This window comes from Carassius gibelio, chromosome A15 (genome assembly GCF_023724105.1).
Source record: "Carassius gibelio isolate Cgi1373 ecotype wild population from Czech Republic chromosome A15, carGib1.2-hapl.c, whole genome shotgun sequence".
Classification (NCBI taxonomy): Eukaryota; Metazoa; Chordata; class Actinopteri; order Cypriniformes; family Cyprinidae; genus Carassius; species Carassius gibelio.
In genome coordinates, this window is record NC_068385.1 from 1,464,415 (window position 1) to 1,490,883 (window position 26,469).

The 26,469-nt window shown below is 36.7% G+C and overlaps 1 protein-coding gene across 1 annotated transcript; it reads left to right on the forward strand.

Annotated features, from left to right (window-relative positions):
* Nucleotides 1–4,928: 4,928 nt before the first annotated feature.
* On the forward strand, nt 4,929–26,309 carry LOC128028617 (WSC domain-containing protein 1-like). Its single transcript, XM_052615890.1, has 9 exons — nt 4,929–5,242; nt 14,509–15,141; nt 15,321–15,435; nt 18,674–18,858; nt 21,649–21,770; nt 22,183–22,354; nt 23,102–23,266; nt 23,985–24,185; nt 24,528–26,309. The coding sequence occupies exons 2-9, from the start codon at nt 14,724–14,726 to the stop codon at nt 24,878–24,880; spliced, it is 1,731 nt and encodes a 576-aa protein (XP_052471850.1). The 5' UTR covers nt 4,929–5,242; nt 14,509–14,723; the 3' UTR covers nt 24,881–26,309.
* The last annotated feature ends 160 nt before the right edge of the window (nt 26,310–26,469 follow it).

Below are 26,469 nucleotides of genomic sequence, written 5' to 3' on the forward strand. Positions count from 1 at the left end.
TTCACTCAAATCCCTAGTTTGGATCCTCAGAGTGGATTAGCTGAATGTCATTTCAGAGTGACGAATGATAAAACAGGATGGGACCTTTCACTGTTTGCATCACTCTCCTTGAATGGGTTTTTGCTGATCCCTGTACAGTCAGCTCACAAAATGCGCCTTGCATGTTTTTGCAATAATTTGTTTATCCATAAGTTGGTGCCAACACTGGTCCAGGCATAAAGGGAAAGAAGAGAAAGAACAATAACAACATCAAAATGATAGGGGGTAGATACTGTACTTGCTAGTCTATTTGAAGAGAGGACAAAGAGATTTTTGTGAAATTATGTAGAGAAATAGTGCAGACACTGGACAAAAATTAAACTGTCTAGTGCGCAATTGCCTATAATTTATTGGGGATTTACTCATTATTTCGGCAAATTACAGTACATTGATACACCAGAAGACTGTTTTTATTAGTGAATCATGAAGTCAACCAATTCTTCCAATAATGATTTATGAACTAATCATTGAATTATTCACAGAACCATTATTATTTTTTCTTCTTCTCAGAAACATGAATTCATCGAAGAACAACTCTTTGTGGTCTAAGTTTTGGTATTTGGTATTGGTAAGTTTTGGTAAATTGGTAAACCAAAGAGAATAAATAAATAAATATAAAACATGTAGATTATGCTGCATCCTTGTGTAGCATCCAATCAAGTTAAACAAATGGAAATTACAGATATGTATACTAGCCATCTAGACTTAAAAACATTGGTAATTTCATGTTGAATGTGGAAATACGGGGAAATTAAGGCACCAACTAGCAAAAACAGCACTGAGAGAAGAGAAGAAAATCTATATTGGCTATGATTGTGTCTGACCCAGACTGATATGGAATGTGCACAGGCCATCAGAAAATGTATTTCCAAAACCTTGTTGGATCGAGTTGTAGTTTGATGAGAGTGTTATGAAAATGAAGCTGTACTAGGGAGACTGTGGCACTGCCAATAATCATGTTTCACTCTCCATTCAGTTCAGCACTGGAACTGAGAGAAAAGGCAGAACTAAATGGATTTGCAAAGACCTTGATAATCTGAAGGCCATTTTAATGTTTGGTTTGGATTTGCACATCCCTTTTCTTCAGATGTGTACCAATAGAAGAGGCTGAAAAAAGCACAATACATGTGACGTTTGGCTGTCACAGAAACATGCATTTGATGATTAAATACCTAAAACTCCCTTTATAAACTACATCAAGGCAGAAACTTTATTACAAAAGTGATTAACAATAAGGTTATAAAGTCCATTAAGTTCAGTTATCAGTATCTTAGTCTCCTCTGTCAATTGCTGTTATCTAAATTGCCTGATAAAATATCAAAAATCATATTTTCTTTCAGTGGGGGTTAGCATTCTATTTAATATTATTCCATCACAAGTTTATTCTCATGCTCTATTTCATGGGGAACATACAAAACACAAAAGCCTATCACTCGAGTATTGTATACCATACAATAACGATGAACAATTATTTCCTCACACAGTGAAACTGCAACGATGTGCTAAACAAAAGGGCTGAGAGAGGCATCGTGGGTATAAAGAGATTTATGGCAATGCTTATCTTAACTTAATAAAAATGTAAATCATAGCACAAACAGGTCTAATATGCTAATACGCTTATTGTTTGGTGTGAAACTGACTTTTATATTTGAAGCAGGGACCATTTGTCTTAAAAATTATTACGAAAAATTAAATTAGCACCAATGAATGTAGTGGTGCTCTAACTTTAGGAGAATAAGTTTATATAGGCTCTTTCCAATTTTCCTTGCAAACATAATAAGATAATTGTAAGTCTTGTTATCATGTCATATATCTGTTCATGTGCAATTTTTTCATTAAATGAATGTATGCAAATGGAGGCGGTAATGACTTCAGAGACCTTGTTAAGCCATAATGCTAGCTTTACAAACCTATTTAGCAATCAAGTGGCCACAATGCACTTTGCATATCTGGTGCTAGAAAAAGTCTAATCAAACTCGTTTGGCAACCTATTCCACCTTCCATGCATTAGACCGCATTCATCAGCATCGCAATCAATTTGCATACAATTTATCTTCCAACACCCAGTCAAGCACTGTCGCAACACAAAGGATGCCCAGACCTATACCTAAACCTAAACCAATACATGCTTTCATTCTCATTTCAGGGGGCTTTAATTCAAGACCACTAAATTGCTTTGCATGTGTGATGGTGGACAAAAGAGGCTGCCAATGTATATGTACATATAGTCATCTGGAAAGTCATCGGATATGGTTTTCTATGTACTCACCCTCAGGCCATCCAATATGTAAATGAGTTTGTTTCTTCATTAGATCATTACATCTCTTGCTCACTAATGGATCTTCTGCAGTAAACGTGTCATCAGAATGATAAAAAACAACAACAGTAATCCACAAGCAATCCAGACGAGTCCAGTCCATCAATTAATGTCTTGTGAAAATCTAATTGTTTGTTAGAAACAAATCCATCCAACCATTAAAATGTTTCCTCTAGTGAAAAAGTCTATCCTTTGTTGTCCTCTCACATTAAAAATCGGTTACACTTTATTTCGATAGTCCACTTCAGACATTCTACTAACTATGTAACTACATGTCAACTTATTCTCATTAATCTGCAACTACATGTCTACTAACTCTCAGAGTAGACTGTTATGGTAGGTTTAGGGTTAGTGTTAGGTTTAAGGTTAGTATAAGTTGACAATGTTAGAAAGTGTTAGAAAATATTAAGCAGTCAGTCTACTGATACTCTAACTGCTAGTTGACATGTAGTTGTAAAGTGACCTACTGTTAGTAGAATGTCAAAAGTGGACTATAGATATAAAGTGTTACCAAATCTTCTTGTAATCAATTGTACACATTGCTTGATCTGTGCATATTTCTCTCCTGATTCAGACGCGATTATTTTTTTCACTGAAGAAAGCAGTATTATGGATAGGGGAATCATATTTTAGCCCTGAAGCAATGGTTTGAGGTTAAAAACATCTTGATGGATTTGTTTATTACACAGCTTGTGGGTTACATTTACTGTGGACTATTGTGATGTTTTATCAGCTGTTTGGATGCATTCTGATGGCACCCTTTCACTGCAGAGGATCCACTGGTGAGCAAGTGATGTAATGCTTTCTCCAAACATGTTCCAATGAAAAACGAACTCTACATAAGTTCAACATGAGTGCATTTTCAGCAATTTTTTTTTATTATTTTGGGTGAACTATTCCTTAAATGCTGCTGTCTTTAAATCTGGATTAAACGGGCCCTTGTCTATTTTGTGTTATGAATTGAAATACAGTCATTGAGTTAGACCAACAGTTGTTTTCCTTTTCTTCTTTCTGCTTTTTCTGGCCACCATTTATATAATTATTTCATATTATTTAAATATAAAATTGTTAATGTATGTACTGCTGCTCAATGCCTGTATTTGCATTTGTGTGAGTTGCACAGACACATCTATGATTTCCATAATCATTAATTTATACCATTAGATTTATTTCTTTTCTCGCCTCTCTCAGCCACTGTTTATTTATTCATTCATTATTTATTTATTTTGCGTCTGTGTGGGTTTATGTGTGTGTGGGGGATTTGTGTAAACTTGTGCGAATTACAGAGGCACTACACAGGCGGCAGTGTTTTTTAGAGCTGATAAATATGTTGGTACTTTCTTCAGAAGCATGCAGTGACTTACACTCCCGAACAACACACCATAAATCTGATGAGAGGGCTTATTGCGCTATCAACACTTATGTTAACGATTATGAATTGAGCACTCAGCCTAAACTTCATCTGATATGAAGTGATATGATATGATAATCAACTTGAAATGGAAATAATGGAATCTGAAAGAGTGATTTCTTCTCATTATATGCTATATCTATATCAGTGCATCACATTTCAAGCCTTATTAACTGTGAAGGAAAAAAAGTACTCTTTTAGACATGGGTATAATGAAATGTTCCAGACCGAGGACAAACTTTCCTTTTTAATGTCTATGGTGGTAATGGCCCTTTTTTGTTATTTCAGACTGATGTCTGATATTTAGATATAAGTTTATGTTCAGGATGCACCTTTCTTTATTTCCTTGCACTGGCTACCGATTGCGGCTCGCATCATGTTCAAGACATTGATGCTTACAGATTGAACAGCCTCAGTCTCAGCACCTGCCTACTTCCATTCACTCTTACAAATCTACATCCCCTCCAGAAGTCTGACATCTGCTAGTGAGCGACGCCTCATGGTACCATCACAGAGAGGCTCAAAATCACTTTCCAGAACATTTCCATTTACCATTCCTGGCTGGATTGATCTTCCCACACCTATCCGGAATGCTGAATCCCTGACAATTTTCAAGCGACAGCTGCAAATAATCTCTTTCGACCCAACTTGACTTCATCCTAAAAATTAAAAAATTAAAATAAAAAATAAATAAATGATCTTTCTCTTTATTTATTCCTTGCCTATTTAGCTTACTCACGTGAATAATGCCTAAAGAACTTCCTGTGTCTGTTTGCCATGTGTTCCCCAGTTGTAAGTTTTGGAAAAAAGTGTCTGCAAAATGACTAAATGTAAATGTAAACGTAAAACAATAACACTATAACAAAATGCTACCCAGGGACTTGAATCTCTCAAACAAGACACAAAAAGGCAACATATGTTATAGATCGCTAGTTTTAGAGACACAGAATTAGATAAATTCATCTTTATCTGACTGAATCTAAAATAAATTCATCTTTATCTGACTGAATCTAAAAAAAGAAACCATGTTCGTTTCTTGTGAAGGATTCATTGAACGTGCTGATGCTCCGGTCTCTCTCTCTCTCTCTCTCTTTCTCTCTCTCTCTCTCGGCACATGCGCACACGGGTAGAGTTGTCCGACTTAAAAAAACAGCTGGGCTCTTACGTGCGGCCACACAGAGAAACGTGGGACTGCAAAGCAAAGGGGACACGGCAACGGGTTTAGATAAGGATTGTCGCGGTTATAGTGGTTTCACAGTTATGCAAAATAACAAAAACGCAAGAGGATTAGTGACACACATCAAGTGGAGCAAAATAGCAAAACAGTGAGAAAGCGATATACGGCTTGCCTCAGAGATGAAAGAGATGATCATGTTGACGAAGAGACGTTCAACCCAAGGAAATCTCAAGCTCTGAAACACATTTATTATGCTGCAAGATTGTTATTCTTCACTGACGAGGGGTAGTTGCTAAAGGTAAGATCATTTCTTATAATTTAAGAAATTATAAATGCATAAAAAGCTTTTATTTTCCGTAAAAAAAGTATCGTTTAAATGTTTTGACTAGTATGTTTTATAGCGTCAGTCTAAATACATAGGAAAGTTTACGTAAATTATGCGATACGTCACTTTTATACATCAATATATCTGTTCAAGTCATGGGGAGTTTTGTCAGAATTAATGGAAACAAGTGTTGATGACTGATGTCCAAGTGACTGAACCTGCTGTATTTTCAAATGTCAAAGTAAATGTAGTCTGTACTCCATTATAGTCTAAAAAGTACATTTAATGTTTTACAATCAAATAAATGGCTGTATAGTAAGTGTAGGCCTAATTGATTAAAACCAAGCCCTCAGAAGTGATCATATATAATTACACACAATTATACAGCCACAGAAGGTCTTCTAAGCGGTTCCATGGATTAATACTGTATATTTATAATAATAATATATTAATAATATATTCATTGTAATTTTTTATATCAAATCTGCATTAATGAAAGTAATAATTTTTGTTACTAATTAACAGTACTAATTTTATTAATTACTAGTTATTAATAAAAAAAATTCTTGTTGGAAAATCTGGCTTTATATATATATATATATATATATATATATATATATATATATATATATATATATATATATATAGTTTATTTGAGAATCTAAATGGGAGATCCTTGGGTCTGTAGATAAAGGAATAAACCCCCTTTTTTTTTTCTTTTTTTAAACAATACACAATCAATTTATTATACAACTTTGATTACCTTGTGTTTGTCTTTGTGTTATGACAAAACATAACTGTTATATACCTTGTCTTTTTTTGAAGTTGTATATATAAATATGATGCTCCAAGTGATAGGATTTTTCCATAAGAGCTGGGGTTATCTGATGAACTGCACTAATGTGTCTTTTGAGTGCGCCCAGAAGATGCCTTAGATTTCATTAAGGTTTTCCTCCCTCATGCTTCATTATATTGGTTCTTTATATGAAAATGGAATGTATCCAGACTGACTGTAAATGAGTCAGTCTTAAGCCTTCATGTCTCACAGGGTTAATCAGGATCATTTTGTCATGGTTGACCTTTCAGCAGCATACATTTACAGCCTATGGGGCCAACTCTCTTATTTCCAGAGAGGTATCTGTGCCATAGAGTTGTGTATAAATGCATAATCTTTCATGATTGCATTACACCAGTGTACTTGGATGTTCTGTATGTCATAGTTTCCCCTCTATTAGTGTTTATCCCTGCTGCAAAAAAAAAATATGGCAACTTGTGCTTGAAAAGATTATGCTATCAAAGTAAAGGGACACCTTTACATGTCTGACAAAAAAAAAAAGCACTCAAAGATTCTCTTCAGCATGTGATTACATTTCTGCCTATACAAGGTCAAGTCTCTGAATAATAATTACAGGGCTACTTAGTTTCAGCGAACTGAAGCAGTTGATTATTCAGCCTAGAACCAAGCCTCAATTAATATAAATATCTTCAATGTAATATTATTTTTGTTTAGCACAGGCTGCCCTTTTCCTTTCAGATTTCCCATGGTTTGAACGACCACTGGTGACTACAGTGTTTCTTCAGCCTCGCTAAAACCTATTCTAAATAATGAATGCATGGAGGGTGGTTGATTGTGCTTCTGGATTTCTTTTTTCTTTTTTCTGGCCTTAACACAGTTTGCTAGGGAGAGTCTTATTTCTCTTCCATCTCCTGTGGTCCCACAAGCCTTATGGAAGTGTCTTTGCCATGGTTATTCATTTTGATTTGCATATTTTGGAAAGAGCCTTGTTGATTTTTGATTTCGGGCTGTCCAATAAGCTGTTTTCCTATCACAAAAAAGCATGAAGTTGGGGAAAAAATTGATTCCTGGATGCATCGTGATGCAGATGTGGATGATTCTGAATCGACTCACAACTGTCAAAAATCATTTTTATAAATGTTAATTGATAACGTAATATTGACGGAATGCAAAAGGCGGAACCCTAAAGCGTGGAAGTCTGGACAGTGTGTGGCGTGCACATAAGAAATCAGGCACCCTCTGCATCAAAAGCTAGCGTATGGCTTAGCTCCCGCAATTTTAGCTCCCACTCTCGCAAAAATTCTGATATTGTATATAATTTTTGTGGAGGGAGCCGCTGAAATTGCTTGTGAATGCTCGCTTGCCGTTCACTATGACCTTGCTAATCACACGCACACTCTGTAAAGGCAGCACATGATCTTACAAGATCTGATATTCGTCAATGAACTCAGGATATGTTGAGCAGCAAATCCTCCAGCATGATCTCGTCAGTTATGTCTCCTTTCGACCCGCGATCAATGAAATCTGCCTCCTGCAGTTTTGTTGAATGCAGGGTTGTCAAGTCTGCCTTCTTCTATGAAGTTGAAGAGAAAAAGACCTGCACACTCACCACACTATATGCAAATTGTGTCTATTATTTTTTGTTAGTGATTCAGAACATGCTGTAGTCTGTATTAATGTACTACAAGTATGCTGCTACAGGCACACATTTCTTTTCCTGATGGTTCTTTGCAATGCTGGGACATTTCCTGGCAAATGTAATCTTCCAGATGACTAGCCTATAATATGGTTATCTGATATTATAAGGCTCTTCTTCATCGTCTGATTTGATAAATTACTAAATTTAATATGATTGCAATGATCAATTAAAATGTATGTGAACAATAATTGCACTTGATTTAAAACCCTGATATTTGTAAATAATAAACAATTGATAATAAGCCTAATTTACACAGAAAAGATTGACAGTAAAAAAAAAAAAAAAAAAAAAAAAAAAAAGTTTTGCTGGCAAATGATTTCCAAAGAGTGGACAAAAATACACTGACATTTCCTCAAAATATCTTATTCTGTGTTCCTGCTCTCCCTTTTAGGGCTTATACCTATACTGTTGGTTTAGGAACTAAGGAAAGTGGGGAAATGCATAGTAATAATGCAGCTTGTTAAATTTCATTGTAGTGAACCAGACAGCTGAGTCTGCACAGATGGAAGACTTCACAGTCGATTCGTGATGAGAAACCACTACATTTACTTACTGCAGCAGCAGAAAAAAAATGAAGACATTAATTACACTGGAGAAAGAAAGGGCTAGACCCCTAGGAATGCAGTGTCATCCTCTGCAGCTGATGGTGATGAGTTCCGGCAAAATAAGTGGAAATAACGCTGCAGCCTTGTCAGTTTGTCTCAGCGAGGAATATTGTATATGGAACTGCATGTGTGTTGCAGTTTGCCAGGACTTGCTTGAATCTCCAAGAAGAGGCCACAGAATGATCACACTTACTTGTCTGTGTGTGTTAAAGTGCTCTGGTGTCAGTACTTCGGCAACACTTCTTCGTGCATCCGTTGTAGTTTAGTGGTCAATAAACTGGTGTCCAGGGGCCAGCAGTCGCCATCTTTTCAACCAGCATTTATTGAGCGAATTTTAGTTATAGTGCCTTGTTTATGGCCTGGCTGTAAATCTCCAAATGTAAATGTGCCTCAAGCAACACAAAGCATAAATAATCAAAGACAGACTATTCCTAACAAAATTTTAATGCATCGTAGAATTGATCTCCTTTCCTCTCTTGCCGATGTAAGTATCTAGTAAATACTGGACATGAACCAGCAAAATGGAATATGTCTGAAATGTATCCGCAGAAATAACTAGAATAAGGACTCAGCAGTATACTTACGCCTGTGTGTATTTGCAAAAAGCTTTATGTGTTTTAACCAAAAGCTAAGTTGGCTCAAATGCAAAATTAGGCCAAATTAAGAACAAATAAACAGTTCAGTTTATGTGGAGCTTTTGGACGCTGCAGTGAGATCAATCCCTGCGGTGGATGATCAATAGTAGTAAGCTGTGAATAAAGTGATTGACAGGCACCTGCAGTTCAGCTCAAAGCTGGAGATTTCTATTTTTTTCAGAGGATTTGGATTAAGCATTATGCATGATTTTTCAATAATTTAAGCTGAGCGTTTCAAATCAGATGGACTCATCTTCTCCAAAACGTAGGCTTGAAAAAACGTTGATTTGAAATCTACTCTACTAAAAAACATGTTGCATATTTTTGGTTTATTTTCCTTTCCTTGAAACTAATATTATGCAAAATAAGATGCAGTTTTGATAAGTGAACTCTTAATTAGTTGTCTGACTGCTCTTGGAATCATTGCATACACTATTTTGAATTCGGTGACAGTCTGCCAATCAGTGAACTGCAGGGAATGTCTCTTTAAATCTTTGATTAGATTCTTCAACCCTGTGTGATGCTGAGCAGGATTATTACCAAGAACATATGACAGAATATATAAAACGCATACTGCTACAAAATAATTTGTAGATTTCATTTGCACTGCAGTGTATAGTGGAATTAATGAATCTAAAAATCATGTGGTAGCATCTAAATTAAATGAATCATTTAGTCAACCTAAATACTTTAGGTTACACAAGCAAAACAAAGTGTAATTGTTAGAAACAGCCCCTTACGGTAACAATTGCATGTGACCCCTTTTTACAGTGCATTAGGAATGAGAAGAAATGAGCTTAATATAAAATATTTTCCCTCCCTCATTTCTTTGATTTGGCCTTGAAAATATATATTAAAGGAGGACAGATTGGGGTCACTGCAAGCCAATAGAACAGCAGGCCACCTGTCATGTGTCTGCCGCCCCACTGTGACACTCTTTAGAAGCAAGATTATGACTGTGGAAACCTTCTTCGCTTGAACATTTCTTACTGAAATGCTTCATTCAGAGATACTAAAGTGGAGCACAAAACAGCCAGATGGCCAGAGATGGTGGCAAGATGCTTGGATGAGAGAAAAGAGAGCTTATCAGGCAGCATCTGAGCTCCAGGGTCAGTCCCATCAGCCTCTGAGATGGAAGTGTGGCTGCCCTGCTGTAAGTGAGATGATAACACACTGGGAAAGCAGATGAAGACAAATGAGTGCACCAGTCTGGACCTACAGCACCCACGCGCTGCTGTCCACAGACAGCCATGAAGACTCAGCCCCATGCTATTACAACTCAAGAGTTTTGTGGCATATGCCACAAGAGCAACAACAAAATAGACTAATAAATTATACATCAAATAAAGCCGAATAACATTTGCTTTTGAACTTAATGCCCTTTGAAATGCACCATGGAGTCGTCAGACTTCCCTGAATGGAAAATGGAAATGACCTTGGCTCTGCATTATTATTCATAAATGCATTTGTTTCTGTGTGAAATGCAATAGCATTTACCGGCAAGCACATAACATAGCAAAAGGAAAGATAAAATAAGAAAGAATATGAATTATGTGTCCCACGCATCTCTCTGCTATAACATTCATTAAAGGACCATCCTTATAATTAATCGAGCCGCCTCCCTTTGTCTCCATTAATTTCAGTTATTTAAAGTGAATATTATAAAATAAATAAATAAGTAATGCTTGGGACCACTGCCAAAGTCCTCCGGTTTACCAGTGTGACTAGAAAGTAATCTCATAAACACACCTTGCCTCATTTCTGGTTCATTTTCCTAAACTGATTTTGAAAAGTTTTAATAGTGGAAAATTCTTAATGAGTATTCAAAGTAGTGAAGGCATAGCACCTATACTGAATTCTATTGAACAGGTTTTTTAATTTTAGAATGAATGAATGAATGAATGAATGAATGAATAAAAATCAGGTATCAGTAATTTACCATATAATACAATGAATTAACCCTAACATAAACTCAAAACTAAAAAATAAATAAATGAATAAAAATACTCTGTTAGGAAAAATAGCTAGTTAGTTGTTGTAGTACCTTGATTTAATGTATGTTACGAAATGAAATATATGGATTTGATTGCTTGATACAGAGTTAATCATTCACGTCAGTAGGATTTGACATAAAGTCCCCACTAAGAGCCCATATAATATAAATATAGAAAATCTGCCCCAAGGCCAAACACAAATCCCTGCATACATGTTGCTTTATCTCTTTCAATATGTATTTATATATTCAATAACTCATCTAGGTTGTATATAATTATCAAGATGTTTATTAGCATCTCACACCATGTGCGTCACATTTCTAGGATGGCGTGTCTAGGCAAAAACAGATCATATTCCAAAATGTCTTTATTTAGCTCAATTTTATCTTGATTTTGAACACAAGAAATTGTATTGTGTGAATGGTCCTTTAATCTACTGTATGCTCACAGCTCTGTTTAAAGCTGGTTTATATACATGTAAGCAGCCCTTCATAATTGTATATTATTCAAAAGATTAGAGTTATGTATTCATGGGTAAAAATGGTTTATGAGAACATAATTTAGCAAATGATTCAAATGCTAAACATAGATTCATACAGTATAGATGAATATGACAAGGGAAGCATCTGAATTTTGGCTTCTGAAAACTATCGGCCCAAAATTCAGTGCATCCCTAAATACAGTATGACATGTTAAAATCTTTTTAGACCTTGCAGTACTAGAACTTTCTAAAACTGATTTTGAAAATAGGATAAATAAAGGTGAAGAAAGGCAGATGCAGTGGGTGTTATTTTGATTTCTGTCAACTATGCGAGCACCTTCGGTCTTGTAAAGGATAGATTTGTTAGAAGCTGCTCCATGTACTGGCAGAGGGGGGGGGAAACTACCAGACGCCAGTCACTCACTGTTCATAGCTAGAAGAATAATGAGCCCTCAGGCTGATTGACATCCTCAGCCGCCTCGTGGTTATGGTTTCCTCTGGTGCTGGCGAGGACACCCACCCCTGCGTCTCAAACGTTTATGCAAATCTGGGCCTTTTGCCAGCACTAGGATTAAAAAGAAGGGGTTGGGGGGCTCAAAGGGGGTTCAGTGAGCAAAGCTGTGCTTCTATGGAGAGCTGCAACTGCAACAAAAAATTTAATTATTCTAACCCGAGTCTAAAGGTGTACAAGGAGAATAAATGAAATTAGAATGTTTCATCGTGAATTGCAACCCATTTTACTTCCGTGTGACTTTGTTTTTGAGAGAAAAGGTATATTAAAATAGAAAAAAAAGTATAGTGGGACTGTTATTCATCAGGAATCACTTATATCATAAACTGGGCATTCTGTAATATGAGTTTGATCAAACAATGCTATAGCTATTTGGCAGTTGGGTCACATCTAATGACCTGTGTGGCCTAATGGGCCAGTGGAAAAGGAAATCCATCAGAGGAAACCCGAAATGCATTTTATAAAAAAAAAAAAAAAAAAAAAATTATCATTATCATTTTAGAACAAAAACTTGCATTAAAGTAAATGGGGTCAATGACTAGTTAGATATTCTGTTTTTACTCTCCTTTAAGATTAATGAGGTCATGAACTGGCTTTTTAATACTGTTGTTTGAGGTCCACTTATGACGTTTGCATGGTTTTTACATTCAAAAACATAAAAATCAATAAGTAGAAAAGAGAATAATAAGTTTGATAAAAAATAAATTAAAAAATAAATTAATAAAACCTGGCTATGCGTTCTGTACTAGACTAACTGAGACTTGTCATGGCACTTGTATATTGTTGTTGTTCTCTTGTTGACCTGACTGCTTCTATTGTTCTCATTTGTGAGTCACTTTGGATAAAAGTGTCTGCTAAAGGATTTAATATAAATGTAAATTTAAGTAATAGGCTGTTTTCTACCCTGTTTTGAGGCCGGCTCGAGAAAAGCTTGGTTTTTATAAGCATTGAAGACCTGGAAGTAAGCGCCCACTGCCATGATTGGATAACAGTTTTGCATTGTAATCTAAAAACTAACTTTAGTAAAGCAAAAGTGACACATAGTACAAATATTTTTTGCTCACATAAGTGTGCTGCGATCTTTTGGGGATTTTTAACGGCATGTTTATTTCTTGGTTGCTCGATCTGGTTTAGCGCCATACTTATGTTATTTCCCGTCATGCTCAAATCAGTGGGCGGGACTACAGAATTAGGTGTTTAACCTATCTATTACGTCATAGGTAAGCACATTCAGTATTTATTTCAGTAACAAGGATGTTTTCAGTTCTGAAACTTACAGGATTTTCTTTTAGTAAGATGATCTCTTATATGTGCATCTTGTCAGTAATGCGGGTTCTGTAACCAGCAGTAAATCTCTACACGTGCATGATTTCACGTGAAGCACCATTTACTACACAGAGCCATTGTTAACTGACAAACTTTCCAAAACATTCGCATATTTAACAAACATATTTATCGCGCATCCCTAAAAAGTTGATTTCTCAATTCATGACCCCTTTAAAACAAATGCACATTCATATTCACGTGTGCTGTGGTGATTATGCATTTAATGTGGACTGTGGACCCAGACATATTCCAGATGAAATTGAATGGGTGAATATGTGGGGCACACAGTGATCTCTGTAGAGCTAGACTTGTTCGATTGGCAAGAATGAATGGAAGCGAGGGACAGCTCACCATGTAGTGTTACAGGGTTTGTTTTGCAAGTTTTTAACACACAAAAGGATTCTCAGTGGAGCTGATATAATGGGCTGAAAGTTTCAAGAATGACTAAAATTAATTTAAGGAAAAAGTACTGCAAATTCTAGAAACAACTTGGCTCAGATTAGAAGTACTAAACCAGATTTCATTTCATGTCAGTCAGTCAGTCAGTCAGCCAGCTAATGAGCATGTTACATGATTTAATAAAGAAAGAATGAAAGGGAAGAAAAGAAAAAAGTAACAGCATTTATTGGAATATACTTTTTGTGACATTATAATATATGCATTATAAGAATCATATCACTTTTGATCAATTAAAAATATACTGACCCCAAACTTTTGAACAGTGGTGCACAATATTGTATTCCAATAAAAAAAAAACAAAGAAAATTGCTTTTGTAGCCAAAATGCTACTTCTCTGAAACAACTGACTTCACTTTGTTATTTACACACACACACACACACACACACACACGCACACGCACACACACACAGAGAGACTTCTCTTTGGGTTTAGTTTCCTTTGGGACCGTCAGACCCCTACCCCAAGCCCACCCATAGCTTGCACCTCGATTAGCAAACTGTAGTGTACCCTCTTAGACTTTTCACAACTGCTGTGTACTCATAAAGACAGACAGGAGCACAAACAGGTAATGCTTCTCCAGCTCTCTCCTCTTAATGGAGACATACTACCGGAATAACTGCCACACTCTCTCTTTCTTTCTCTCTTGTCTCTAGCACGGTCTATCCCTGAGAATAAAAAAAGTGAAAGATGTGCTTTGACTTGAATCTAACTGCTTTTTATTTTTCCCACCAGGTTCCCCTGAAGTCTTTGAGCCATAAGAGCGACAAGTACTTCTGTAATCAAGGGGATGTAAAAGAGTTTTAAACAGAATGTGAATTAGGTATCACTGGTCGAATGTGCTAGAGAATGAAGCACCTGGAATTGGTCTCTGCCTTATTTGTTGGAACAATGGCAGCATTAAATCGTAGACTCAAGGTTTTTTTCCTCTAATCTGGAAGGAGGGCGACATGGCAAAGCCCTTCTACAGGCTTCAGCGCTTCTTGCGACGGACTCAGCTGCTGTTTTTGTTCCTCGGTGTCGCATATATTATGGCTGGAAGTGTCCTTCTTCTGCAGAGACATGGATTTGTGGCGTCACAGCGTGGGACGAGCAGTTACTTTCCATTGCCATCTTTGCCATCTCCTCCCAGGGCCCTGGAGGCACCTGCCCTTCGGACTAGTTATGGAATAATGGGCGCTCGGGTCACCAGAAACGGGATGGGATACCAAAGCGTTTTATCCGAAGACAACGCTGGACCACAGTGGCTGATCTCACGAAACCAAGAGATCCGATATCTGAGACGTCGCTGGTTCCACAGCCTCATGTCCGAACAGGAAGCATCCAGAGTGGAGAAAGTTCTTCCAAAAAGAAAAGTCCGACACAAAGGTGAAACTCGGTGCTAAATGAACTGTGTGCTTTTCAGAATGGCAAACTGGTGGTTTATGATAATTGGTTTCTCCTCTCAATTATCTCGATTCCAAGCTGTGCTGCAGAATCCACCCATCTGTTTGCGCAGAAAAAGGTCACGTTCTGAATTTCTCATGCGATTGTTATTCTCCGCTCAGGCACATACATCGGCTGCTTTCTGGATGACGCCAAAGACCGGACGCTCAAAGGGATGGTGTTTTATGACTTCCGGAAAATGACCAGCACCTTGTGTCAGGACACCTGCACGGAAAGGTATGTGGTCAATACACAGTATACACACAAATACACACAGATTTTGTTTTAATTGCGGATCCACCGAAAAGCAGATGGACATCTGTTGCCTGGAGGCTCCTCTGTGCTAATCTTAAATCAAGAAATAATGAAACAGTGTTTAGGGAAAAGAACATGCAGTGTGCATCCCTGTTCCAGCTGGCGGAGCTCATGCTGGGAATTGGATCAGGCTCAGTTAATGAAGCGCAGCTCTGGACCTGGACTCCACTAATGCTGGAGGAGGAACATCTATCTGCTGTGATGCACTTTCTCAAGTTCTTAGGCTACCAGATAATTGACCACCAGAGAACAAGTGTGAGGCAGACTGACCTCCTTTAATTACCCCCAATGTTTAAGAGTTTATTTAATTACTTGGGTGTCATTTCCAATGTTCAGAGGGAATCTAACTAGTCCATTAGAAAACACGAAACCTAACATGCACTAGAGATGACATAGTCACTTCCTATGATAAAGAAAGTCCTATAATAAACATTGTTGACAACTTTAAGGCAATATTATGTTCTTGCATTACAGCTAGATAGATGGTCTGTAAAAATTGTACAATGATCAAACAAACACACTTTTATGTTAACAATCTGCCTCAGAATTAGTATTATTTAATATTTTGTTTTTACTTTATATTAATTTTCTGTGAGGCTTTTGCAATTCTGTTACCATTCAATAAATTACATACTTATTAAAACTAGATGTGATTTTATAATTAAGTAAACATTGAAAATAATTTTCAAGGAAAGGAAAATGAAAATAATTCAGAATGAACAACAGAGTTGCAAAGTTGCATTTTTTTTTTTTTGCATATAGGCATTTAACAAGCTACTTTTTATGCTAGACTAATTTACAGTACAGTACACTACTGTTTAAAACTTTGGGTTCAGTGAAATTTTTTAAATGATTTTTAATGAAATCTCTTATATGCTTACCACGGCTGCAATTATTTGATTAAAAATACAATAAAACCAGTAATATTGAGAAATTGTATTACAATTTTAAACATTTGTTTTCTGTTGTTGCCGAGAGAGCTCAACGCACTGCAAATAGAAAAAAGACACCTGCAAATTAAGAAAACAACTTCATCAATTTGACAACACATGCACTGCAAATACTCACAACACAACCAAACAAAGAAATGCTCTGCAAATAAACTTCTTTATTTGTTTGAGTTGTGAGCATTTGCAGCACCTGCTGTCGAACTGATGAAGATGTTTTCTTGATTTGCTGGTGCTTTTTCTATTTGCATGTCACTGAGCTCTCTCAGCCACCGTAGAATATATTTTATAATGTAATTTATTCCTGTGATGGCAAAGCAGATTTTTCAGCATCATTACTCCATTCTTCAGTTTCACATGATCCTTTAGAAATCATTATAATATGCTGATTTGCTCTAGAAACATTTATCATTGTTGAAATTGTTATGCTACTTATATATATATATATATATATATATATATATATATATATATATATATATATATATATATATATATATATATATATATATATATATATATATATATATATATAAAACATACGTATTATAAACAAGTTTAAATATCTTAAAGTTATCACATCAAAAACATGGGATCAGTCCCTAATGCTTTAAAAATAAGTAACATGAACATATTTATATCTAAGAATACATTTTTTTAATACTCTACGACTGCTCAGACTTAAAAGGATCTGACATCCCAGCCCATTATTATAATCTACAGAGAGATGACAGAAGGAAACCTTCTCCTGTTCTATGTCTGCAGGTACATGTCTGCTCGGACTGAGCGATTAATTCAGAGCACAGATTAACAGTGAGAATGTCCCTGGCTTGGTTGCCATGGCAGTGCCAATGCCACGTTTCAAGCAGAGGATCAGGGAAACAATTTGCAGAGGGGCTCAAGCTAATGCCTATTGAGCCCTACACCAACATGCTTGAATGGAATCGTGCTGCGCCTTTTTGAAATCTCCCCCCAAAAAAGTCAAGAAGGCCAGAGGACAAAAGCTTTGAGATGGACAAAGATCGTCAAGGTTAACCGTTAGCCAACTTGCTGTCAGTGTAATAGACTCCATTTATTCAGATCTCCATATATTGATAAAGATGAGATGGAGATGTATGCAGGAGCTTCCTGGACAGGCTTGTTTCCTTGAGATAGCTGGCCAGGTGGTCTGCAATGGCACCCTGAGAAGGGCTGCCACTACAAAGTGGACTGGGTTAGCACAGCAGGTTATGGAAAAAGTGAGACAAGATGTTTGACTCAGCAAGCTAAACCAATTACCAGCTGTTAACCCCTTGAGCCCACACCCAGGGGTGGATGGAGAGATGCTGGTGGACTTCAGTAGAATCCCTGCTGGGTCTGATCTTTTTTTAAAGGGTTTTACTGTGAGTTACAAAGTGTAAGACATTTCCTGGGAAAATCAAAGTATGCAATGATTTCCAAGAAAGAGAATGTGCTCATCCTAAGGCCATCCAAGATATAAATGAGCTTATTTTTTATTGGAACATATTTGGAAAAATTTAACAGTACATGACTTGTTTACTGATGGATCTCTCTGCAGTGAATGGGTGCCGTCTGAACGAGAGTCCAAACAGCTGATAAAAAACATCACAATAATCCACACGACTCCAGTCCATCAATTTACATTTCATAAAATAAAAAGCTGCATGTTTATAATAAATTCATCAAAACAATTTTAACTTGTAGCGAAAATAAAAGTCCTCTATACATAATATTGGTTTTAACAGAAAAAAAGTCATCTTGTCTGAATAAGGAGAAAAATATACACAGATCCAGCACAGATTACAAGCAAAAACAGTCCAACAGTTCTAAACAAAGGTTTTTACAGTCTGGCAGTGGAGCTTTAATGTTGCCAAAAACATTGGTTGATTTCTAAAAGGTCTCCTAAACACCTACCATTGGCTACCCAAACAGATTGCCCCGCCCCCAGCTGATGCTATTGGTCAAGTCAGTGTTGCTGTGCCAAGGTGGTTAGGATGCTGAAAAAAGGAAAACTGTGTCTCTTTTCAGGAAAAATAACACTCCTTTAAATACAGTCCATAAGTAAAACATAAATCTCACTTCTGTTATGTCTAATTTAATATTGTTTTGTATTAATAAATTAGAGATTTGGGCTATAAATATGCATGTTATTCCTCCATGCTGGCCAGTATTTTCTGTGTATAATTAGATTTTGAATGTTTTGTTTTACACAGCGGGTACCAGTTCGCTGGCCTTGAATATGGGTCCGAGTGTTACTGTGGCAACCGCATCACAAGCACTCGGATGAAAGAGGAGGAGTGTAACTTGGACTGCAAAGGCGAGAAGGGCGCCATCTGTGGAGGTGTGTCCCGACTGTCCATTTACAAGGTGGAGGAGGTTCTTCCTGGCCAACGGAGATGTGAGTGAGTTTACCTTTTTACAGGGCAGAACTTAATTCATGTTATAGCAGTTTCATTGGGAAGCACACATCAGCGTTCTGAAAGAGAACAAATATTAATCAGACAAACATGCAAAAATGCATACTGTATGTAAGTTTTAAAAACCAATATACTGCCCTCTGGCACAGATAAGTAGTAAATCACTGTAGTTAGTATGCACAAAAATGCAGCTTAACTGGTAAAGCACAGTGCTGACAATAAAGGTTATGGGTTCAATTCCTGAAAAAAAGAAAGAAATTATTTAAAAAAGTGTACAACCTAATTGCTTGGATGAAAGCATCAGTGACATATGAATAAACGTAGATATGAACATACACATCAGGAAATGTTTTGCCTCTTAAAAAGGCAAATTATTTGGGATATGTATCTATATATTTAAATGCTGCTTAAAATACTGGTTTCTGTCATTTTCTAGCCATAAAATAAAATAATAAAATGTTAAAACTATTCTTCATGTTTTTGATAAGTGTCTACCAGATGAATAAATGTAAATAGATATTTATTATTTGCACTTTTTGCAGCTCTGTTATTTTGTAATAAATAAATAAAAACCAAATTACTTTTGTTTGTAATGCTTTGGATAAAAGCAGCGCTGCTTCTGCAGTGGAGATGTGATGTGGCCATTTGTTTGAGATGGGTTCCTTCATCAGTCTGTCCACTGTTCATCAACCGGCTGTTGGACCTCTGTGTTCTGACCCACTGTGCCTCTGCAGTTCCAGGCCAACTGGATTTGGCCCAGCACAACACTCACGGACACAGCTATTAAGCACTGACCATATGTTTTATGCCCTAAATTGAAAATGCGATCCATTGTACCAGATAATAATGTCTTGTTAAGAGGGATTTATGCATTTTTCGGGCTGTTGCTTTTAAGATGTTTTTGAAATGCAACAGAAAAGCCATAAAGAGGTCTCCAAATGACTATTTTAATGGTTATTCTAACTTTACTAAAAATTGTAAATGTAAAGGGGACACCTGGGGCAATTGTAATTCTTTAAAATTGCTCAGTGACACTCTTTAATGAGTTAGACACAGTAAAGTTCCCTCCCAGCCTGAGAAAAAAACAGTCTTATCCTTTTTTTCCTGCTGCTGTCTGAAATTAAAATGTTATGGCTGAAAAATGAATCTTTAAAATGCATAATGAGCATTATTTCATTAAAGTATCCAGTATCTACAGTAGTACTGTGCAATATTACTACAATTTGTATTTGTATTTGTATTTGAATACATTTTAAAATGTAATTTATTCCTGTGATGGCAAAAGTTAGGTAAGCCTATACTGTACATAGCCTGTTTTTGTGTGAAAATATTCTCTGCACAATATTCTGCAAGAATCACTGTGTCAGTGAACGTGGGCTGACTTGTTTTGTTATAGTTGTACAGTCTGTCACCTGTCTTAGAAAGAAGTTCAGAGACTCACCCGAGGCTCGCAGTGCTCCTCTGCACTATGTTTTAATAGTGTTTTGTTTGATGTTTTCGTGCAGCTGTGTCTCATTTATGGCCCTCACAAAGAATCATTTGATCACTTCAAAAGCAAACGGCGATGTGCAGGGCCTCTTCATTTATTTGGAGAGGCAAACAAAAGCCCTGGGGGTTCGGTAACAGAGGGCTTGTTTACCCTGCAGAGGTGACAAAGTGTCATGAAAGCCCTGAGCACACTTGCTAATGCAGATACAAACGCCTTAAAGCACAGTATACACTCATGTCTGGTGTTTGTCACTGAGGTGAATCTGTTATAAGCTGTGGAAACATTTATATACAGAATAATGATGCTAAAACAACTCAAATGAAAACTGAAACGAATGAAAAAATTATATGTAAACCTAACACTTTAACAGGAATGAAAATACAAAACTATATAAAAATAAAAAAGTACTGATTTAAAATATAAATTAAAACAATAACAGTATCTCAGTGAGACAAAATATCAAATGGTTTTAAGACATTATAATTTCCTAAAATGTTTTAAGTTACAGTGCGCTTTGGAAAGTGCTATAAAAATTATACAAATATTATTATGCATTAAAAGACATTGTTACAAAATATTTTTATTTCAAATAAATGCTTTCCTTTTAAACTTTCTATTTATTCATCAGAGAATCCTGAAAAATATTATCACCGTTTCCACAAAAAATATTAAGCTGCACAACTTTTTATAACATTGATAATAATGTTTCCTAAGCAGAAAATCAGCATATTATAATGAGTTTTTAAGGATCATGTGACCCTGAATACTGTTTTCACAGGAAAATATATTCAGTAATCAATATTTTTTTTTTTAACTTCCAAAAATCTTTTGAATGGTTTTGTATATCAACTAAACATTTTATTATTTATGTTGTATCTGTTATCAAGAGAAACTCAAATTTAAAATGTCAATTTAAAGTATAGTGAGTTTCATCAAATTCTTTCATCTCCTTGGAATCAGATGCACCTGCTGAAAGAAACATGCAGTTGTGTCTGAAAAGGGTTTGGAAAAAGCTGAAGCAACCCGAAAAAAACAAAAAAAAGATAGAATTATTAATATTAGATAGTGTAGTTTCCTATTTCTGTGAAATGTGGCTTCTTTGCAGTTCACTCATTACCCATACCACCTGATTCCTTGAACTGTTTGATATTTCTTAATTTCACATTCACTGCAGCATTGCAAACCTTCGAGCAATGAGTTAAGTGTCGGCACAAAATCTTGTTCCTACACTATTTTTCTCCTGTTAATCAGCAGTGTTCTCCCCGTTCTCCTCTGCCTTCAGACAGGAACGTGCGTTACCGGGGCTGCTTCAGAAAACCTGACAACACAACAGCAGCTTCCCTGGCACATGCCATCCAGCCCAACCTCACCTCCCAGTGGTGCATCGAGACCTGCACGGATCAGGTCTGACTGTCTTGACTTTATCAATACTAGATGCATATGGATTGGATATGGTCTGCTGTAATTCTTGCTCTGCTGGGTGCAAACCTGATATTTGATTTTTCCCACTCTTCTGAACACAATCTGCTTGTTTAAATATTGATGTGTCCCCAGAGAGCACAAATTCACTCTGTAATCAATCTTCTGTGCAGCTTTATTGCCTTGATTGCGGTATAATTTGAGCCCATTCTATCAGACGGTCATGCTTTGTTGCACTCTTTGGTCAATTGATTCATCCCCGTCTTTAGCTGAGAAGTTAATAGCACTGCTTGAGAACATTTTCAGATAATAATTACTCAGAAAAGTTGTAATTTGGAGTATGGATTTGGAGAGACATTGGCATCATTCATACACATATTTACTCTCTCTTTATCAGGAGTTTCCTCTGGCTCTGGTCAGGACTCCTGACTGTTTCTGCGGCTATGCCACTGCTCGCTTCACTCTTCATGAGCCGGTGAAAGAGGAGCTCTGTGCTGTGGAAAACAGCAGTCTGCCTATCCAGAGTTCCCATCAGCACTTCCTCCAGGTTTATCAGACACCTGTTCAAGGTAAGGCTGTGGAAACCTCACTGGTCTTAATAATTACTTCTGTGCTCACATTTCCCCACACGGGCAGTTTATTCTTCTCACACAGAGCTCAGCACCCGAGATGCATGCTTGAATTAAACAGGGCGCCTGCTCCTTCAATTCCAAGATTTTTTCTTTTGGAAGTCATGAAAGAATATAAAAGTGAACTTTCTTGGTGTACCTGGCAATGCTAAATTTTCTATCAACACATAATAGCCCAAGGGCATCCACATATGTAAAGTACTCATATACCTGAGACGGAGACTGCTTGAAAAATAATAAGCAAGACTGAAAGTATATATCTTTAACAGCTTGTTGTCCTTGTGGGTGGATCTGGTAGCTAACTGAAGAGTGTTTCTACTGAGTGCTTTTGTCACATAATTTGTAAGGGGAATTAATGGATGAATCAGCATTTTAGATTGCTGCTCAAGAAGCATTTCATACTATTATTATTGTGCTGCTTTAAAATAAACTTTAGACATTCTTTCCATAACATCAGGATCCTTCAAGAAGCCTATGCAGAGCTGTAGGTGCTACACACAGCTTGAAAAGCACAGCATAATAAAAAATACAATGTTAAAGTAGTCCTTAAAAGAATTGTATTTCTAAAGATTGGACTCTAGTTTTATAATGTGCCATAAAACACTGCCTGGCTCAAAATAGCAGGTTGTTACATGGCAACTTACCTTTTTAAGTGAAAATAAATATTATACATTTATTTCTGGCCAGATTCCAGATGCACAGAGAAGAAGTTCCTACCTGAGAAGTCAAGCTCACTTGTGGCTTTGTCCAGTTTTCCTGGTGCAGGAAACACCTGGGTCAGGCATCTGATCGAGCTTGCCACAGGCTTCTACACAGGCAGTTACTACTTTGACGGCACGCTCTACAATAGAGGTAACAGTATCACCACTCTACCAGTGATCATAAATATTAACGTTTTTAAAGCTTGCAAGCATCGTCACAAATCAAGCCTCTGAAAAATGTTATTGCACTGACATTGGATGTAATCATAATTTCTATCTTTTTGCACATAAACAGGTTGATGTCTTTAATGGAAAGTGGGCATTTAACCAAAATTCAATCTGCTACCACAATTTCATGGGATTATTTGCTTTACTAAGCACAAACTGCATAAAATTCCATTATTAAATTGCCATTATCATTAGGACTGGCTTAGGACTACTTTACTTTTTTTTTAAAGAAGTTTGGACTGATCTAAACAGTAACTAAGTTTAGTGAGTTTTTGGAATGATTTCTCAACATTTTTCATATTTTTCTTCAGCTCCTTCCATGCAGCTATTTGAGACCGCTTAATAAAATGCATTGGGCACAGCTGACCTTCTCTTTTCTTTCAAATGCCAAACTTTATTGAGGATATATTTTTTTCTATCATTAAAGAACTTGACTTGCCTTGAAAGTCACTGTGCCTTTTCAAATCCATCACAGAACCTGACACATTTGCCTGAGGGGGGCCGTGGAGCCCATGCCTGGACTAACACCGTTTTTGATGCAGTTTTTGGAACATATGTGTTTGGATTGAGAGGCGGCACTGAGCGGTCGCCACATGCAGTTGTCTGTATAATCAAATCCTTTTCTCCTCCCAACTGTGCAGGCTTCAAGGGTGAGAAAGATTATTGGAAGAGTGGAAGAACCATCTGTGTGAAGACCCATGAGAGCGGCCAGCGGGATATCGAGGTGTATGACTCAGCAATACTGTTGATAAGAAACCCCTACCGCTCGCTCATGGCTGAGTTCAACCGCAAGTGCGCCGGGCATCTTGGTTACGCTTCTGATCAGCACTGGAAGAGCAAAGGTATTACGAGTACAGTATAAGTTTAGCTCTATTTCGTTTAGTCCAAGAAACACATACTATGCATGTGTCAGTGTCTTTTTTATTATTCATACACTGATAATTTTTATTAAAATTATACATTTTAATTTAATAATTTATTTTATGTTATTTATGTGTTTTTTTAAAACTATTTAGCTTATATTTTTGTTTCAGTTGTAGTTTTAGCTCATATTTAGTTTTCATTTCTTTTCAGTTAGTCTGTCTATCAATCTGTTTATCTATGGTAATGGGATTATTTACGTAACATATAGTGCAAATCCTTTACGTAATGTTTCTTACCGTCCTACTTTCTCCTCCCTCTAGAGTGGCCAGAATTTGTGGGTAGTTATGCCTCGTGGTGGGCTTCGCACGTATTGGACTGGCTGCGTTATGGAAAGAACCTTCTGGTGGTGCATTATGAGGAGCTGCAGGAGTCACTGGTGCCCACGTTACGATCCATCACTTCCTTCCTCAATACCAGTGTCAGCGAAGATCGGCTCCTCTGTGCTGAGTGCAACAAGGATGGCCACTTCAAGCGCTCAGGTGCACGACGGCCCAGCTTTGACCCCTTCACCCTAGATATGAAACGGCTGATTGATGGCTACATCAGCACTGTGGACCAGGCCCTCAGAGCCAGCAACCTTTCTAGCTTGCCAAAGGAGTATCTCCCTAGATGATAAGTCCAGAACTAGAGTACAGGGCTGGTTGTCTCGCTCAAACTCCAGTGCTACAAACTATGATGTCTTGGAGCTATTTTGATATGTTATTTCCTCACATTTTGAGGCAGAAAATAGTGCCATTATGATGCTGTTGTGCTTTGAGATCGTCATGTTTTAACGGCGGTCCGTGGACCAGTCTGCGAAAGGAAACAAAGTTCAACTTTGTTGCCATACCATGGTGGATAATTATAAAGATTAGGTTTGATGACTGCAGACTTGACCTTGAGGCTCTAGTCAGAGGCTAATAAGTTCTCCTTGCTCTTTTGGGAAGAAACCTGAGTGCTTAATAACATTAGTCAACTACAAGTCACAAAAAGCCTAAATAAGCAACAGATAATCTGACATGTACTGTAGATGATAATGAAATGTCCACATGACCACAAAAACAACATCATTTTATTACTGTATTGTGACATTTTTGTTTGTTCACTTCGTAGAGAAAAATGTGGACTGTTTACAAAGATAATGCTATGATGTAATCTATTAACAACAGGCGATAACCACAGCAAAAATTATTTTAGTATTTTTGTCTTTTTTCCAGTAAAATATCTCAACATTCTTAAAACAAGATACTTTGAGAAGCAAAACTACTTTTTATTATCTGAAAAAAAAAAAGTTTTATCAAAGTTTAAAATTAAAAAAGAACAAATAGGGGAAGAAAAATAAAACCTTCTAATTAAGTTAATTTTTCTTACCCAATTGGCAGATATTTTTTCTTGTTTTAAGCATCAACTTTTTCTCTAGAAAATAAGACAATACAAAAACAAGAATTTTGCTTCTCAGATAAATGTATAGTGATTTTAAGAATATTTACATATTTTTACTGTAAAACAAGTCCAAAAATACTGAACAAGAAAATAATTTTTGTAGTGTGTTGAGGACAAGGTTGAGGACAATGTTATCAAGTATTGAAAAAGTCTCATTGACCACAAAACTGAATATGAAGTGTAATATTATATTGTTGGAAAACAGAATAACAAACACGCTTCCCTTCCAAACCTTCAAGATCAAGAAAAATGATATGGCAAACAGACGTAGAATATATCAGTGAAACAAAAGGTGACTGTCCCCATCCCGCTAGATTCTCTCAGAACGAAACCAAAGCTTTCAACTAGACTAGACAAGACTTGCCTTGCAGAATGACGCTAGCATGATGCTAATCCTCCCAGAGCTGATTAGCACGCCGCCAACATGCTCCAGATATGTCTGGATAAGCGCTGGTGTAATACTCTTTTGCACATTGCCAAACTGGGATCAGCTTCAGATTCAGACAATGTCACTGTAGTGCTAGTGGCAGGAATCCCTACGGGAGTCATTCAACGAGACGCGGAAAATCTATCATTCAAGGAATAGCATTATTCGGACTAAATAAAAAAATTGCACTGTTTGAGTTTGGTCCATAATTTAGTGAGTAGGTTGACGCAAAAGCCGAAGTGTGTGACTATAAACAAATGCACCCCACATCAGAAACTGGTCTGAAAAAAATGATAATAACACACCCAAAATTTCATCATTGGTTGAGTCAGTGTTGCTATGCTGGACTGATT